This window comes from Phoca vitulina, unplaced genomic scaffold (genome assembly GCF_004348235.1).
Source record: "Phoca vitulina isolate PV1807 unplaced genomic scaffold, GSC_HSeal_1.0 scaffold9, whole genome shotgun sequence".
Lineage (NCBI taxonomy): Eukaryota > Metazoa > Chordata > Mammalia > Carnivora > Phocidae > Phoca > Phoca vitulina.
This window is the reverse complement of record NW_022589712.1, coordinates 51,148,973-51,168,040: the sequence shown is the minus strand read 5'-3', so window position 1 is coordinate 51,168,040 and position 19,068 is coordinate 51,148,973. Positions and strand designations below refer to the sequence as shown.

General features: G+C 42.0%; 1 protein-coding gene across 1 annotated transcript in view; it reads left to right on the top strand.

The window, feature by feature from the left end:
* The window catches only part of LOC116634725, a 75,991-nt gene that overhangs the window by 21,352 nt on the left and 35,571 nt on the right, over nucleotides 1–19,068 (top strand). Inside the window, exons 12-16 of the mRNA XM_032408267.1 lie at nucleotides 7,086–7,198; nucleotides 7,582–7,717; nucleotides 7,987–8,190; nucleotides 11,167–11,359; nucleotides 13,162–13,289. Of these exons, the coding sequence (XP_032264158.1) occupies nucleotides 7,086–7,198; nucleotides 7,582–7,717; nucleotides 7,987–8,190; nucleotides 11,167–11,359; nucleotides 13,162–13,289 (774 nt within the window). The remainder of the gene's footprint in view (nucleotides 1–7,085; nucleotides 7,199–7,581; nucleotides 7,718–7,986; nucleotides 8,191–11,166; nucleotides 11,360–13,161; nucleotides 13,290–19,068) is intronic.

Genomic DNA, 19,068 nt, shown 5'->3' with positions numbered 1-19,068 from the left:
GACTGACTTATTTCACTTAGCATAATACCCTCTAGTTCCATCCATGTCATTGCAAATGGCAAGATTTCATTTTTTGATGGCTGTGTAATATTGTGTTGTATATATATACCACATCTTCTTTATCCATTCAGCTGTTGATAGACATCTGGGTTCTTTCCATAGTTTGGCTATTGTGGACATTGCTCTTATAAACATTGGGGTGCAGGTGCTTCTTCGGATCACTACATTTGTATCTTTGGGGTAAATACCCAGTAGTGTGATTGCTTGGTCATAGGGTAGTTCTATCTTCAACATTTTGAGGAACCTCCACACTGTTTTCCAGAATGGCTGCACCAGCTTGCGTTCCCGCCAACAGTGTAAGAGGGTTCTCCTTTCTCCACATCCTTGCCAACATCTATCGTTTCCTGACTTGTTGATTTTAGCCATTCTGACTGGTGTGAGGTGGTATCTCATTGTGGTTTTGATTTGTATTTCACAAGGGGACATTTAAAAACATCCAGTTCTTTCGCTTCTTGAACCAACCTTAAGGGGAAGGAGGTAGGGAGTAGGAAAGAAGGGAGGTCAAAGACAGAGTCAGCCCTTATCCCTAAATAAGACCTCTTCTCCTAAGATCCTGGACAGTCTGGCTCTTGATCCTGATATAACCCTCTTTACCTGAGATTCTGGGTTTAACATTTGAGGGCCACCACAAGTCTGTTTTCCTCCTTGACTGAGAGAATAAGGGCAATTAAATTCCTGGGGGGGGGGCCAGATGAGGGTGAAAAGAGGTGAATATGAGTAAGGGAGAGGTAGGAGGCAATGGAAGAAGGAGTCAGAGGTGAAGAGCTTCGTGTTTGAAGTCATGGAGAAGTGATGGTCTAGGGTCTGGCTGGACCAGCAGGCCAGAATTGTAGCAGTGCCCATGGGGACTTAGGGGACAAAGGAGGCTACCAGGGAAAAGCAGAAAGTGCAGGGCAAGAGCAGGAGATGATGGCTCAGTTTTCTGTTGAAAGGCAGAAAACACTAAGAGCCACAATGTGAAGAAGGAGCCCAGCTACACGGTGGAGAGAACTAACATTTCCTGCTGTTCTCTGTTACTGCTTCCCTCCATTTGCACATGAGGTAGAAAGTCAGGGTATGATGAAATGCAGCCTCTGCTTTCACCAAAGTCGGTTTTGAATGCAGTTGCCCAGTGTTAAATTGGAGGGAAAAAAAAAAAGAAAAGAAAAGAAAAGACAACCATTTCCTCTGGCTATTTACTGACTTGTAAATGTTGTTCTTGGAAATGACCAAAAGGAGAAAAATGTGAGCACCTATTTTCAAGTTGATTTATGGTAAATAGACCCTAAGGAGACTGAGAATACCTATGGATTTCAGAGGTGGAGCCTGAGGGGAGACATATAGCACACACAACCTACCCTACATATTAGTGTCATGCAAGTTTCCTGTTCATTCGTTCATTCATTCAGTGATTATTACATGGATGCTGCCTTTGTGCCAGGAACTGTGCTGCTCAGGGAACAAAACAGGCAATAAACAGGTGGACAAAAGAGTTAATCTACATCTCTAACTTGTGGGTGCCAGGAGGAAAACCACAGGAAGAGGGGGCAGTGGGGTCGAGAGGAGCACCCTCTGATAGATGGACCAAGCTCTTTCAGAGTTGGGGGCATCTGAGCTGACATTTGATGAATGAGAAGGAGTCAGCCATGCTAGAGAAGAGCTTTCCAAGTGGGGAACAGAAAATAGCACAGCGTTTGAGAAAGAAAATCGTGAGGCAACCATCAATGGTTTTCTACTTTCCCTCACATTTTCCTGTGGACGTTACTTTGTGACCTCCTTACGTATTTCTGCTCTGGTCAAGAGGCACTTTATACAGTATCTGAATGCCATTCTGAATGTTGAATACCAGTCAGAGGAGATTAGGATGAAGTTAAATGTGGCAGATGGGAGGAGTCACAGGATGTAGGTATGAATTTTAAAGCTCTGTGACTATTTTGCAAGCATGTAGCAGTCAAGTATGAATTTTAGCATCTATATGCTGGTCAGCATTCTGATTCTGAAGTTGGCAAGGGACAATCCATACCCCATGAAAAATAACTTTCTTAAGGGCCTTCTGCATGAAGGAAAGCAAACCTCATAGGATTGCCTGTTTTGACAGCTTGGAAAGAATATAGCACGACTTCAGGACAGTTTCTGATCAGTTTTCAGTGAATACTATTCACCAGTAGCCTTTCTTTAGGGAGTTTTTTTTTTTTTAGAAAATAAATGTTTTATTTCAGAGTAGTTTTAGATTTACAGAAAAGTTACAAAGATAGTACAAAGAATTCCCAGGAATCCCCTGTCAGGTTTCTCCTATTATTAACATCTTATATTATTTTGTCACAACAAAGGAACCAGCAATGGTACATTACTGATATCTAAACTGGACTATATTTGGAATTCACTGGTTTTTCTTTGTGCTCCAGGGTACCACAGTGCCTTTGATTGTCATGTTTCCCAGGCGCCTCAGGTCTGAGCCAGCTTCTCAGGCTTTCCTTGACAGTCTTTGGGAGTACTGGCCAGGCAACCTGTAGAACATTCCCTAACTTGAATTTGTCTGATGTTTTTCTCATGGTTATAACTGGGGTTATAGGTTTAGAGGAAGGACACACCAGAGGTGAAGTGCCCTTCTTATTACATCATATCTGGGCTAGATGCTATCAACCTGATGTATTACTGGGGATGTTAAGCTTAATATGTGGTTAAGCTAGTGGTGTTTGCTAGGTTTTTGCCCTGTGAAGTTACCATTTTTCTCCTTAAGAAGTTGTTAGAAATCAATTTTTAAACTACAGAAATAATACATAAACCTCTTCTCCTTGTGAAAAATTGAAACATCACTGAAAAGTTAATGCTTTAACTTTAACTAATGGGAATTCTAATACTGGTCCCCATTCCACTTCCTCAGAGGTAAACACTGTTACTGCTTCAGCATGTTCAATACATTACATTCAAACATATGTCCTGGTATAATTTTGTGTTTTAGTTTTCTATATAAATTATCTGTCATACTCTATGGATATCTTTGTTAACTTGCTTTTTTCACCCAACAATATGTCTTAGAGATCTGTCTCTGTTGTTCTTTTTAATGCCTGCATTATATTTTATTATATACTACAGATCACACAGACACCTCCCTGTGGATACTTGTTGCCATTTTTTTTTTTACCCCATTAGAAAGCATTCCAACTGAACTTTCTTGTACATGCCTCCTTTAGATATTTAGAGTAGATGTGTTTCTTTAGAGTAGATATTTAGAAGTGGATTTTCTGGGTCACTGACATGCACATTCAAAATTTTCCATAGATCCTGCTGAAGTGGTATACCATTTTTTCCCCTAACCAGAAACTTATGAGAGAACCTGCTTCCCCACATTTTAACATTGAATATGTTTGTCTGAACATTGATAATGTTTGTAATGTTTCTATCACAGTTTGAATTGGCCCTTTATTTACCATTGGCATGTAAGGCTGGCTATCTTTCCTTTATATACAATTCTTTTTCCAGATTCACTTAAAGATCTGGGTTTAGGGGTAAAGAAAAAATATCAGATTTTCTTATCATTGTTAATTGAAGATAATTTATAACTAGAAAGAGAGAATTCTGGTCCAGAAAGACTGCATTTTTTTTTTCTTTCGGATATCCTTTTGGAAAAACTTAAAAATAATTTAACTATAGTCCTAATCAGAAGGAATAGACCAGCCAGCCCTGTGTGGATCCTCCCAAACCTCCCAAACTTGTATTCTATCAAGTTACTCATATCCAATGCCATTCCCCAAGAAAACACCTGTTTATTAAAATAGCTGTTTATGTACAGACATTAAGTGCTACTATTGACCATCATATTTCTGAAGATATGGTTTAAATTGGTCACTGTTCTTTAACTTTATGGAGTGCTGCAGTGGCAGAAAACACTATATCCTTTGCCTCTTCTTTTGCTTCCTCTCACTGGCCACATGGAGGAGAGGAGAAGGGGACAGCTGTTGTTTTCCCCGATCAGCGTTAACTGCTCCCCTCCATTTCCAGAGACAGAATGAGGACATGGTTTGCCCTCACAAAAGTGCTGTTGTATACAGTAGTTCCAATGTGCAAGAAGTTCAGGGGAACAGAAAACACTTCTTTTCTGGTTTCCCTCATCAAATTCAATAGAACATTTAAAACACAAACATTTTCTGTTGACAATAATGACATGTATTTATCATACAAAATTTGGGAAATGTAGAAAAGCTCAAGGAAGAAAATAAAAATCAGCTGTAATTTTACCACCCAAATATAACAATAATATTGTTAACATATGGTTTCTATCCTTCTAGTCTTTTTATTCTGTGGATATATACAAATACACTGTGGGGACATTTAGGAGGTGGGAAATACATTATAGACTTAGTTTCCCTCTGATTATTCCCCCCCCCCCCCCCACTCCACCTCCCACTCCACTGCCCCTGCCAGTTTCCCAGAAGAAAATGAGATTTGCAATCAGTGGAGATCTCGAAACTGTCAAAATACTGGCCAGGCCATGCTGGCAAAGACCCGGCTACAGGTAGAGTAAATGTCAAAGGATTTACCTACCCAGGAAGAAGGAACAAACGCAGGTGGTGTTGACATTCTGGCTTCTGGTCGGCCCCACTGCTTACCTGCACCGTGTCCAGTCCTCTTAGGGGAAGACCCTCGTGCACTTTGGGTGTTTGCTAAGCAGCTGACGTTTGTGGGCTGTGGCTAGTTCTCTTTTTCCAGAGGGTGCTGGGCTCTCTCCCTCTACTCACCCAACCCGGTTGTGCCCCCCTCCTTTCTTCCCAGCTGCCTACGGGTCCAGCACTACTTCTGTGGCTTGCTCAGTCATACCTATTCATAGTGTCTTTCACCGTAACTTGATGTCACTTTCTCTTCCTCCCTCTGTAATTCTGGGTAATTTTAGAAGCACCTGGAAAAGTTACGATCCCATCAGAGAAAGGCTGTGGTTCTGAGCCTGCCCTCTGGAGCCACACCAGGCAAGGCTGAACTGCAACGTAAGGGCACCAGAGACCTAGGAGGCAGAAGTCTTCGGGAGAGCCCCTCTCACCCAAAATTCTGGGCCACATAGAAACTGCCAAGATTCAACTTCCCTCATAGAGTATATGCTTTCCTACAGATTTTCTACAAGTATCTGAGATTCTCTTAATTTGGGGATGATGATCTTGCATTTCTGTATGAAAGAACAGGAGTGCCTCATGTCACCTCCCAGGGTCTTTCCCAGTCCTAGGGTTGTGGGATGTTTACACGGAAATACACTGATGTGCCCACTTACCCAGAACAAACAGGAATTAACTCTACCCCCAGGCAGAATGGGAAGCCATTTCACGATACTCAATTAGACAACTTTCTCTCTCACCCACTCTTTCTAATATCCCTGCCCCCAATTTTCTTTTCTACTGCTTGTCATCAAGACCAATAGTGTATCTTTAGAGTCTTTGGTAGTGTATTAGTTAAAATTATATTTGGCTATTGGTCATAATTAAACACAAGATAGCAGAGGATTAAAGGAGATGGGAATTTCTTTCTCTCTCCCTCATATTAAGATCCAGGGGGAGGAAGTACAGAGCTAGTGTGATGACTCTGTTCCATGGAGTCCTCAGGGACCCATGCTCCTTCTATCCTGGAGTTCCAACAGATGCAGCCTCCGTACCCGAGATCAACACCTGGTCTGAGATGGTGCTCCAGCGGTTACATTCATGTCCTAAGCAGTAGGATGGACAATGGGGGTGAGAAGCTGCCACTCCAGGGAAATTCCCAGAAGCTGCCACATGGCATTTTCACTTTCATTCCACTGACCAGAACTTAGTCACATATCTACACCTACCTGCAAAAGAGGCTTGGAAATGTCATCTCTATCTGGGTGGCCATGTGCCACAATAAATATTTAATTACTATAGGAAGAGAGGAAAATGGATCCTGGGGAACAACCAGCAGTTTTTGCCAGAAGGACTTTTGGGAATTCTAAGAACTATTAGAATATAAGTAACCCAAAGAGTGGGGTTCCAAGCTAACTCATTGCCACTCAGTGTTTTTGTGGGTATGGGCACCACTATGAAAGAGCGTTTCTTATGAGAATGGGGTGTATGCCCAGGGACAGGCAAAGAGGGCAGCTAGGAAAGGGGCTGCCAGAGGATGAGGGGCAGGCTCATTCATCAATATCACCTTCTTCAAGTTTTTCCTAGAACTCTGCGTGTGTGACCTCATCCTGATTGACAACAGGAAAAATGCCCATAGAAATAAACATAAACCACAAATTCTGTGATAGATCCTGCAGGGCTGACTGACTCCTGCAGTCCATGGGCAGGCAGGGAACTAGCATGTTTTGGACACCTGTGAGGTGCCAATCACTATGTGCTAATTCTCACAGCAATTTATTTTCTATTATTATGCCATTTTATAAGTATGAAAACAGGATCAAGACTTTAAATAATTAGATCATATAGCTAAAAAGTAGAAAGAGGCATTTAATCCACTGATCTCTCTCAGCCTGGAACAAGGCTAGATTAGAGACATTCAAGGTTTCAAACATCTACAAATGTGTGTATCAACTTTTCATAAGTGAATCATGTAAAAGGTGTGTGTGTGGGAGGGTGGTATTTAAAAGCTGTGAATAGGGCCATCTGTGTGGCTCAGTCGGTTAAGCATCTGCCTTCAGCTCGGGTCATGATCTCCAGGTCCTGGGATCAAGCCCCGCATCAGGCTTCCTGATGTCTGCTTCTCTCTCTCTCTCTCTCTCTCCCTCTGCCCCTCCCCAACACTCGTTCTCTCTCTCTGTCACTCTCAAATAAATAAACAAAATCTTAAAAAAAAAAAAATAATAAAAGCTGTGAATAGTTTTGTAAAACAAAGACTAAATAATAATAAAAACAGTAGCCTCTAATTTATTTTAGAAATCCAGATTTTCATATGACACGTTGCAATGGATCCAGATGCTCATCTGCTTGTTCATCTAAAGATGCCTTGGATCATGGGATTTAATTTTGTGGTGACCCAACTGTGACTTTGTTAATGATATTGCAAATGTTTATGTAATTCAACTAATGCTACTTTTTTGATAGAATGAAAATATGAAGGAAGATGACCTTTCAATGGAACAAAATGAAAATTACCTAGCACAAATAAGTTGCTGCCAACGTGCTGATGAGCCTATCAAGCAGAAAAAAGAGAAAGGGTAAAATTAAATCATGTTATTGCGGACTCAAGGAAATGGATTAAACCCGGTGGGGAAAATTGAGTGACTGATTAATAGGTGGGTTACATGTTAACTCAAAAATATTTGAAGCTGAAATAAAAGCAAGACTGTTAAAGCAGGTCAGACAACTAAATTAACGTTTCACCCTAGGACTGGGTTTTTCACAAGAGCGATTGCTAAGAGAAATTTCTTTTTATATTTATATATATGGAGTAATTATTTTTCATCTAATGCATTTTTAAAAAGTAGCTACTGGTGAAACTCCCTTAAGTTAAATAAAATGACTTCAGTTTGGTGTATATGAATTTTCCGAACCACTTTGAGGTGAAAAGCATTCATTCTATTTTTCCTGTCCGCTAAAGGTACAACTATGCAATGGCCCTACAACTGCTGGGTTTGGATGGTGGGACTGGGCCCAGTGATAGGGATCCTGTCCTGATGAGAGGGACCTACTTGTCCTTTCTGTATCTGCGCCACCTGCGAATCAGGGAGCTGCAGGTATGTGGGTGGCATGGCACACTGGCTTCAGGCATCTGGAATGTTTGGTTGTCTACCAAGGTGGCTTTCCTGCTATTCCAGTAGCAACACATTTTTACACTTTGTTCTTTGTTCTGATTTTTCCACAAAATCAGGCCTTTCTGGGGGGTGGTGTGTTTCTCTCTCAGCAGTGGAGTTGACTTGCCAACTTCCAGGGCCCCATTCAGTTTTACTCTGTTGTGTGGGGCGAGCAGAGGGCAGGGTCCTGACCTGGTCTTTCTCTGTTTCAGCGCACCTGTCTAGGAATTCTGAACTACTTCAGATCTGTTGAGCGAACACTGACAATCAACACTTCAGGCCTTACCTTGGTTGCAGGGAGTCTGGTCCCTACCATAGAAGATAGCTCCTGGGTAAATAGGGCCAAAGGAGGCTTGGGCACCTTGCAAGGCATAGGAGCTCACCACTATGTCCATGGGACAGCCACCGAGCACAAGGTGAGGTTAAGGTTCTGCTGAGAGTTTTTTCTGCCTTGGTTATCCTGTCTCCCAAGACACCTTCTTCTTAGCACCTGGAATCAGTTAACATGATGGAGTAACAGGTGGGGGTTTCTTAGGGATATGGCTTTTTAGAAAAGTTTAGTGTCCACTTGAGAGTAGGACACAGGCAGAGAGGACTCTAACAGCAACCCTGGAGGCCGCAATAGGAAAGAAGGCATTTCAGCTAGGCCCCACCCAACAGCAAGGCACTAGGAAGTGCCAAATCATCTGACATATTTAATGTCTGTCTCTTTCCACTAAAGAGTTCCATGATGGCAGGGATTTGTGCCAATTTTGTTTACTGCTGTATCCTTAGTGCCTAGAACAGTGCTAGTAAATTCACTGATCAGAACATTTGTGGAATGAATGAGTGAATGAAGAGATGAATGAATGACAGGCTCACAGCCTGTGGGAGTAGATGAGCCAACAGTCTAGTATGGCCATGAGCTGAGTGCTATAATGGAGTTAGACGAGTCATGGGGAGAAGCACTCAGCTCTGCATGGAGTTGTAAGGAAGGCTTCCAGAGAGGTGTTATTAGAATGGACTCTCGGATAGGGTAGGTTCTTACCAAGGAAAGAGGAGGTGAGGGATGGAAGGGCCAGAATGTATAAGGCCCAGAGGCATGAAGAGCTCTGCCCATTCAGAAGAGGGCCAGGCCCAGGTCCATCAGGATGGACGTATGGAGACAGTGGAAGGAAATGAGGTACAAGAGGTTGGCAGGGGCCAGATTGTGCTCAGCCTTGAAAACTACACCTAGAAACTCCTAGATTTGTCCTAGTGAAAGCTAATAACAGCTTGGACTAGGATGGTGGGTGGTGGAGATGCAGAGAAGTGATGGATTTGAGAGATAGGAAGTCAAATTGACAGGAGTTAGTGATAGACTGGACATGTAGGGTGAGGCAGTAGGTGTCAGGAATGATTCATGCAAGAGGAAGTGGCTTGGTGGTGGTGGTATTTACTAAAATGGGGAAGTTGGAGATGGCCTAAGTTTGTGGGAGAAGACCACATGATTTGATCATGTTAAATTTGAGGGGTCTTTGAGATGCCCAGGAACAGATGGCAAATAGGTCATTGGATATGTGGGTCTAGAGCTCTAGGAGGTCTGGATTACAGTTATCAATTAGGGAGTAAATGGTCCCTAATCTCAGCTGTGAAAGTGTACTACCTCCTAAGGAAGGAGTATAAGAGGAAAAGATGAGGCCCTAAGACTGGGGCTTAAGTGTGTCTACTATTTAATGACCTGACAGAGAAAAATACACCTCAGGGATGGCTGGAAAGCTGGTGAGAGCAAGGAGAATGTGGAGTCCCAGCAGGCCAGGGAAGTGAGTGAGTCAAGAAGCAGGGAGAGCATGTGTCACATGCTCCTGAGACATTACATAAGATGACTAAAGAAAGTCTGCTGGATGTGGAGAAAAGATCACTGTTTTTCTTAGTGAAAGTGGTTTGTTTTGATGGAGATAGGAGCTGGATGGGAATGAGTGAGGAGTAGGAGGTGAGGAAACGGGGACAGTGAATGCAGATCCCATCTTGGGAGTTGGATCATAAGGAGGAGGAGAGACCAAAGATGGGACCTGGGGAGGGGCAAGAGGGATGTGAGCATGTTTCAGTGTCATTTGAGAAATAGCTGGTTGAGAGGAATTGGGTATCCAAGAAGGAGAAGGGATGCTTCAGAGGTGGGATGGAATGGCCACAGAGAAGGAGAGCAGAGTCATTCCCTATAGTACAGGAGGAAGCAGGAGGAGAGAGGTGTGGGTGCAGTGGCTTTATGGGGGCGGGGGTGGACAAGTGGTGGGGGGCTTCCGCTGAGACAGAGTGAAGGCCAGGCATGGGATGGGGGTGAATTCAGAGTCTTGGCAAGGGTGAAGTTTGGAATTATGAGAATTATTATTAGAATAATGATTCTCAGTATGCAATAATTCCTCAGTCATTTAAGAAAAAGTGTGATTGGAATACCCAGATTACTTACATTAGTTTTCTAGAGCTGTCATATCAAAACACCACAAAGTGAGAGGCTCATAACAACTGGCAGAGAACTTTATTCTGTCATAGTTCTAGTTGTCACAAGCCCAAAATCAAGGTGTCAGCAGGGCCATGCTCCCTCTGAAGTCTCCAGGAGAAGTTCCTTCCTTGTCTCTCCTAGCATCTGGTCCTTGCTAATAATCCTGGGTGTTACATGGCATTCCTTGGCTTGTAGATGCCTCACTCCCATCTCAGTCTCCGTCCTCATATGGCCTTCTCCCCCATGTATCTATCTCCACATTTTCCTCTTTCTATAAGAACATCAGTCATTAGATTAGGGCCTCCCTAATCCAGTATGACCTCATCTTAACCTATATATATCTGCAAAGACTCCATTTCCATATCTGGTCACATTCACAGGTTTCAGATGGACATGAATTTTGGGGGGATGCTACTCAATTCAGTATATTGCTAAGACATGAGACTGTATTAATGTATTTTTAAAGTATTTGTATAATTAAAATAAAAAATCTTCAACAGTTAATGTTTATAGATCTCAAGTGCTTCATCAGCACAGTGTCACATACTCCCTATAACAACCTTTGTGGTATCTCCACTGTCCCCATGTTATGGATGGGGAAACAGAGGCTAAGAGTAGCTGAGTGACTTGCCTGAGACACAGGCACTCTGACTTCAGAGAACACTGATAACACTCAGCTCTATTGCCTGCCTTTTTCCAGGTAGCCCTGAATTAATCAGAAAAAACTTAATCAGCTACTTGTCTATCTCACTACCCTTCCCTGCCAACACTCTTTGCTGATATCTCCTTCTTTACATGCAGCACATTATACATTCGGCAGGTACAGCTCCATGCTGACAGCCCATTGCATGAGAGCAGAAGCCTGCCATTTGGGCTGGCAAAATATAGCTCTCCCTTTTCCGGTAACTTCTGGGTTTGGCTTTCTTTTTCCCAGGTCCACAGTGTCCAATTCATGGAGTTCTCAGAAGTGGAGAACCAGGATGACTACTACAGCATGGGCGCTGCTTCCATCTACACGCAGGACCAGCATGGAGTGCATATCATGTATGATGAAGCCTTGAATGATCTGAAGGAGCTAGAGGCAGAACTGCTGCTTGTGGCCAGCCATTACATTGAGAAAGAAAAAGGTCAGAAGTCAGATTTTTTAAAAATCAACCAGCCAAACAAACAAACACTAAGGGCTCCATTTAACACCTTCCACCTCAAAACATAAATGCATATCCAAGAGTATGTGAAAATTCAGTAAGCACATACACCTCCGCAATATACACCTTCTTTAGAAAAGATATGGTTCTGTTTCCAGCTCAAGTCCCTCTTCTTGTTGGAGACTGTAACTATTCTTTCGAAGCTTGATTATAATTCTTACTGTTGTTTAGACTCTACTCGTTCCTCAGTGGCATTTCTGCATTACTCACTGGGTGCAAGCGGTGTCATGCCGGGCCCTGAGGGAAGCAAAGTAAGCAAGTGAAGGTAATGATTTTTTTCCCCTAAGTGACAAAAAAAAGTGATTGACCCTGGGCAGACAGCAGTTAGAAGCAGACACATCCCTGGGTTCCTGACAAAAAACCACCAGGACGCAAGAAGTTCTGGGTAGAAAAATGCCAGATAAGCACCAAAGGGAGAAATTATTACTCAGGGTAATCAAATAACCTATAATATGTATTCTCTACTTCCTTTTGGCACCACTCAAATGTATCCAATTTTAGAAATAGGTGAGGAAAGAATAATCCTTTTGGAATAATGTGACAACACCAGCATTATATTTGGAAAGAGCTTAAAGTTTCTAGAGATATTGCAACACCTAAAGGGAAATTTAGCAAGGGTTTGTGCTATTTTGTAATTATGTAGATGGTAATGAAGAATCATTCATTTTCATATTGATATAAAATGCTGCTCAAAGAACGTTTGACAATTAACCTTTCTGAGCCAGGCAGAATTAACTTAACGTTGGCTTGAACTCCTCTTCGCCACAGACCCCTGGGTGTCTGAATCATGGGATGCAGTGATGGCATCCAACATTCTACAGCATTTAATTTCGGCTTTTGGCTTTTATCTTTACTGGTTATTCTACATACTAATGCATCGTTTCTATCGATATTCATTTGTAATCCCATGCAACCATTTCAAGCTGCTAAGAATTTAATTTGATTGAAACAGTCAGTAGTCATTAGCCATACAGCATCCTTCAACTGAGCTAGGAAGTATGTAGTCATCCATTGTGAAATGATTGCCCAACTGCTGCTAGGGAAATTCCTGATCAAAGTCTTTCTCTTGTTCAGTACCCATCATATATGTGATAATTCCTGAACTCAAAGTTCAGTCCCTGAAAATTTCCTTCTTTTTTGATATTTCGTTCTGAAATAGACCACTCAAAAATTAAAAGCAACAATCATGCTGATACTGAAAGTTAACATTAATGTAGTGGGAAAATATTTTAGCAGAATAATGACAATGATTACCTTTGTTGATTTCAGTTAATAATTAACATAATTAAGGAATATCTTAGAAACTTCTCTAAAGAGTTTTTCCTTGGCTAGCATCACTTGAAATAGCAGGTTAAACTGGGTTTATTGTTAAACCACCGAGGACCTGTTTTTAGAGAAGGAGAAATGTATGTTTTGCCTTTAAATTATAGGTCTGAGGACATTTTAGTGAAGATTTCATATTAACTGAATTTTGGTTACATTTCTAAAATTAGTCTTTAAAACTAAAATTAAAGAGTAAAAACAAAAACCTCTACTGACTTAGAAGTCAACAAGTATGTCCCAGTCTTTGCCAATGGCTCTCCAGCTGATTCTTAGGAATCCCTGTGACTGAATCAGTGTTTTCATTCCTGAGATGGAGCTGACAGTTGAAGGGCTGCTTTTCTAATAAGAATAGCTTTGTGGAAAAGCCTGTCTCTGGTCATTCTCATCCCCTTCTCTCCCAGGTCACAAAGAGGGCAACGAGTCAAATACTGGCCAGGACTGGGGATGGGCCCATGCAAGTGTGGATAGATTTGCTGTGCTGTATGACATGTGGACTTGGGAAGCAGCCCTTCTAGAAAACAAGCGCCAGGTATTTTTCCCTAGAAAACAAAACATCTGTTAAACATTCTTACAAAACCCAGTATTGAAAAAACAAAAACGAAAAAACTCAGTGGGTCTTTTAGGGGTCTATTAGGCTCCTAATAAAGTAAATAATTATTTTATTTAAATCGTCTCAGCTAGTTGTAAGGATGTGAATAATTCATTTTATTTTCTTTCCTGTGGTTCCTTTTAATAAAAAATAAAATGGGAAGGATACCTCTTTATCTTACAGGCATAATTTGTTAGAGGGCTGTATAATTTAGGCTTTTATGTGTGTGTTTAGTGAGAATGCGTGATGGTTCCATTCACATTCATTGTCCTGTCAGGGACAAACCTCACTCTGTGAAACACAAACTGACCTTATTAGAGTCTTTAGAAATACACCACACGGGGGCAAGCAGTTGGGCAAGGTATGTGCTCAGTGCAGCAAGTTCTGAGGGTAAGTTTAAAGCAATGAAACAGAAGTTTGCTAAATTCATCATCATATCATCAATGGCTTATATCCTAGTAATAAATGAAACACTGCTCTTCATTTGTGTCCTTGGCATGGATTATGAACCCCTCTGATGATCACCAATTGTTAGGAGTTTATTCATCAAACATTAAGTATTTACTCTGCACCAGGTACTATTCCAGACATTAGGAACCTATGGATAAATAGGAGAAGATAATCTGTCTTTAAGGAATTTCTAGTCTATAGAAGTTGATCCAATCTCTTAAGTAAAAATTACAACCCAGTGACTAACAGCTTACAACTGAGGCACGTGCAAGATCCCCGGAGACCACAGTGGAGGGAGCGATTTGCCCTGTGGGGGGCTATCGGAGTAAAGGCAATGTTGGCAAATCTTCTCAGAGGAGAAGATATTTAATCCTGTTCCTAAGAGGTGAGGAAGATGTTGTCGGTCAGAGAAGGAAAAAATTCTTAAGTGGAGGAAACTGCATTAGCGATGTCAGGGAGGTATAAAATGGGGATGGCGAGTTTGGGGAACAAGAAGGCTAGTATGACTAGGCGCTAAAGGCATGATGAGAAACGAGCTGACTATGTGTTTGGGTGCAGCTGTGAAAGGCCTGCTAATCCATGCTACATTTACAGTGTATTTTATAAGCAAAGAAGAGCCACTGGTGAGTTTCAGGAAGGGAGAAATACGATTGTGGCTCTGTTTTCAACAGCTGCTCGGGTATTAGTGTGGAGAATGGATTGGATAGAGCTCCTGCAGAGAACAAGTGCCCTTATTGCAACAGTGACCCGGAGAGGTAGGAGGGGACCTACACCAAGGATGGAAGAGTCAGAACAGGAGGGAGGGGTAAACTCGAGAAGTCTTTGCAGAAGTGGACATGGCAGGATTTGAAGACTGGATGGTGGGGTGAGAGTAAGGAATTAAAAATGACTTTCTCAGGGTCAGGGAGGAGGCTACTAACTGAAATGGAATGCAGGAGGAGGGGCACTGTAGAGGGGAAGATAGTGCTGGGTCTGTGGCAACAAGCATGGGAGGAGAGCTTGCTAAAACAGGTGTGACTGTTTTGTGGGAGCTGGAGCTTTGAAGGTCAGGAGCAGGTATGAGCTGAGGTATGAGAGTGAACATTGAACCACAGTAATGAATCAGATGATCAGGAAAAGCCAGAGATGTCTGAGATGCAGCCCTGGGTAACACTTAAATTGTAGGGGAAGGTCCTTGAACAAGAATCCACGAGAGGAGTAAGAGGAAGCCAAAGAAACTGGAGAAAAAAGGAAGGAATAGTGTGATGAAAGCCACTAGGGGGAAAAAAAAACATTTTAATTAGGAGAGGATAGTTACTAGTGTGGAGTGCAGCGAAACATCAAGAAAGATGACGCCTAAACACCAGGCAGTGGGGTCAGTCACCAGGGTCATTGCCAGCTTCATAGGACTCTCAGAAGAGGTATGGGGGTGGAAGCCAGCTTACAGCGCACTATGATGTGGTCAGAAGATGGGGAAGTGGAAATGTTTTCTTTGAACTGTTTTTCTAGTAGATTAGATGGTTTACCATTTCGTCGACTTTCTGGTCTATTACTCATAGAGATGTAGGTCACCCAATTTTTGAAAACACCTGGCTGGGCTTAAAGGGTGGGAGCCTTGGGCTTTGAATACTGTTCCTCTTTTCAAGGGGAACTGGCCTTTACAGAGTTTGCATCTGCAACCTTGATCTGCCAATTAGAAACTTACTTTGATCAACTAAGTGAGAGATCTAGACTCAGAGTGTAATAATTGAAAAGGCTACATTAAAGGTAAATAAGACAGAATCCCTAAACTCAACAAGTTTGTTGGTCCAGACATGAGTTTTAAACAGCCCCCCTTTTCTGGACTCTCTCTCCCCGCCTTCCCTTTCAGTGCTCCTAGGCCTCCTATGGAGGCCCCGGACAGGACTCAATGGCAATAGAAGAATAGAAGGGCAAAGAGGACTGAAAAACAAACCGATTTCTCTACACTTTGGCCCATGCTTCATTCTGTGCTAAGCTACCAGGGCTGTCCACTAGTTTCTTCTACGGTAAATGAAATTATTTTAACTTAAAAAAAAAAAAAAAATCATTGGGGCGCCTGGGTGGCTCAGTTGTTAAGCGTCTGCCTTCGGCTCAGGTCATGATCCCAGGGTCCTGGGATTGAGCCCCACATCGGGTTCCCTGCTCGGCGGGAAGCCTGCTTCTCCTTCTCCCACTCCCCCTGCTTGTGTTCCTGCTCTCGCTGTCTCTCTCTCTGTCAAATAAATAAATAAAATCTCTAAAAAAAAATCATTGAAAATGTCTCCCTCCTTTCTCACCCTGACAATAAGTTCTCTATAGAAACCGAGCTATCTGTGCCCAAACTGTACAATGTGGCCTTCTAAATCAGAAATTCTGTCAAAAGAGCCTATTTTTAATGGATAAACCATATTTTTATCTAGAGTACAATTGATTTCTCCCAGTACTGATTCTCCTGCCAAGTTTGCTCAGCTGTTTTTGATTGTTAAATATATTGGAATCACTAGAGTTAAGAATTGCTCAAACACACTGGGTTGTCTTAAATCCTTAAAGTAACCATATTATGTATAAATGTTCATAAAACTAGAGCTGATGTGAATTTAAGTGGATTAAGGAACTCTCAGAGAAGCCAGGCGTCAGCTGTACGGGCCGCTAAGTGACACGTGCCCCAAATGCTCATTCTGTCTACAGCCACCAGAGGACACATTTTCGGGGTAGTTTGAATTAGTGTTTGGAGCACTAAAAAAAAAAAAAAAAATCTGTGACACATTGTGCCTAGCATTGATTTTCTGTTTTGCACTTTCATTTGACCTAAAATGCTATTTTTTTAAGTTTCTTAAGTCTCAGAAATATAAAAAGTTTGAGGTAAAAATAATACGAACACAGTCAGGTTTGAGATTATTCATTTTGACTTTTCTTTTTCTATTTTCTCCAATATTTGAGACCTCCCGTCAGTGTGTACCACATATTATTTTGCCTGAGAGTTGGCCCTTGACACACACAGGTGACATTTGACAGGCTAGGAAGATTTCTTAGACAAATACCAGCCCAGAGTTTAAATGGAAATGGGCCAGTTAGCAAACAGATCATAAATAGAACTTGTAAGGCGGAAAGATCATGGTCTTACCCCTGTTGGGAAAGAATTAATAACAAAATTATGCAAGGGCCCATCTGAGAGCATCTCGAGGTTGAGGCCAATGCTTGGAAAGGCTTCTCAGTGTAAAAAGAGAGCCACTTTTTACCTTTTCAGAAGCTAGGGCTGCCAAGTAAAATATGACAATATCTGGGACATAATTATACTAAAAAAGTTGTTGTTTATCAGAAATTCAAATGTACTAGATGACCTGTATGTTTTTTGTTAAATTGGGCAATCCTATGAACAACACAAGTGAGCTTGGCATTTTAGTGCCAGCCTCTGCAACCTGGTATCAGCAGATTGAAATCACTGGCAAGAACCCTCCCCCATGAACTTCTGCCAAATAGCCAAACAATAGGACTCTTTGTACAAAAAAAACAGGTCAAGGCATACAAATACTATAAACCGGCTCCTCGGATTGCCTTGGCCCAGTCAAAAAGGTTCAAGTTAGTCCAGAATGATTTAGGGAAGTGATTGTTTCTTTCCTAATCTCCCCCCCTAGGCTATTGAGTGACACCCGTCTTACCCATCACTCCTTCATTTCTGCTTTGTCTTCTACTATTTAATAATTGAATGCTATTCTAGAGTAGAGCTCAGCGGAGGGAACAGGTAATTTAGACCACCCTGCTTGCTTCATTTTCCTTGGGACTCACTTAAAGGCCTGGCTATCTCCACCTTCCTTCATTTCGCACTCTGAGATATGTGAGTTTCTAACCTGTGGAGCGAGTTGTGTGTTCTGAGCTTTTGGCCTCCTTTAGTGTTTTCCTTTTTGTGCTAAGGTTGACCTAAGGTCCCTTAGACCAATGTTTCCCAAAGGGTATCCTGCAAAACCCGATGCTAAATAAAGTGCCCGAGGCTCTCCGTCCTTGTGCTTTAGCATTGAAGGCCAGATACTGGACATCTGTTAATAAGGCAGCATTTGATTCCTGGTCTGCTATTGATTCTCGAGTGTTTACCTCTTTTGGGAGCCTTGGAAGCCATGAATGGCAAGATGGAGACACTCCTGGCTTTTCCTGCCACGTGGGTCCTTTACTCCCCTTTGCCTCCCGCACTGTTGCCGTCTGTATTCAAGTGGTGCTTGCACCTTCTCAGTTCTTTCTGGGTTTGCATTCTTAGCTCTGAACTCCACACAAAGAGAGGGGCTTTTTATCTCCTTTTAGGAAATTTCTTAGTTTGTTAAGATGAGGGCTGATTTCCTGGCCTCAAGCCACTGGGAAGACCAACACCCAAGGAAACAAGACACACTCTTTCTCTGATGCACGTCAGAGTGTGCTAGGCTGTCAGGTTGGTAGAAATTGCAACCTCAACAATTCACTCCTTGCTGCCAATTAAATGCACACACTGGGCAAGCCTATGTGACTTTGGTGATAAGGCTACAATGGCAGCTGACACCTTCCAGAAGAGTAAAGCCTCCATAAGAGGAGCTAGTGAAAGAGGACTGGGGAGGGACCTCTTGATCTAAACCCTGGAGGGAGGATGTGTTGGATTAGATCCGCAGAGGAAAGGAATTTGTACTGTTGTGAAATGAATGGAATAAAGCCTCAGAAGCTTCCAGTCAGAGCCGATTTATCCATCAGGCAATGTGGACTCAGTGTTTAGGATCTAAGAGCTTTGCAGGTACCACTGAAAATGTTTGCAATTTGAGGAAAAACACATGCATTACTCCGAAATATGAAAAGAAAATACAAAATTGTTATCAATAAATGCTTAATTACATGTCAGTAAAATGTAAAAACATTGTAACTGAGCACTTATAAACCTCTCATTGCATTTGAAAATGTATAGCTCAGATCTCCTCACTTCATAAGAACCTCTGAGTGTATACTGCCCAGAAATCAGAGCCAATCACTAATTCAGTGTGTCGCTCGTAGCCAAATAACTTGAAAAGCAAAATTATGAATATCATTTAACATTTTTACAGGAAAGAATTTGATTGGGATGTGAGCACATCTTAATGTATTTGATATAATGTGGGACAGGCCTGAACAGTAGTTACATTGTTCAGAACTGCTTATCTTGCCCTTAGGTCCCTGTTTGGGATTCCAGCCCAGTGATCTCTGAAGAGCATTTTTCCGATTAGCACCATGACTAATTACACAAAAACAGAATTTATACACAGAACATAAATTCTTAAGGTCACAGACAAATGTAAAAGCA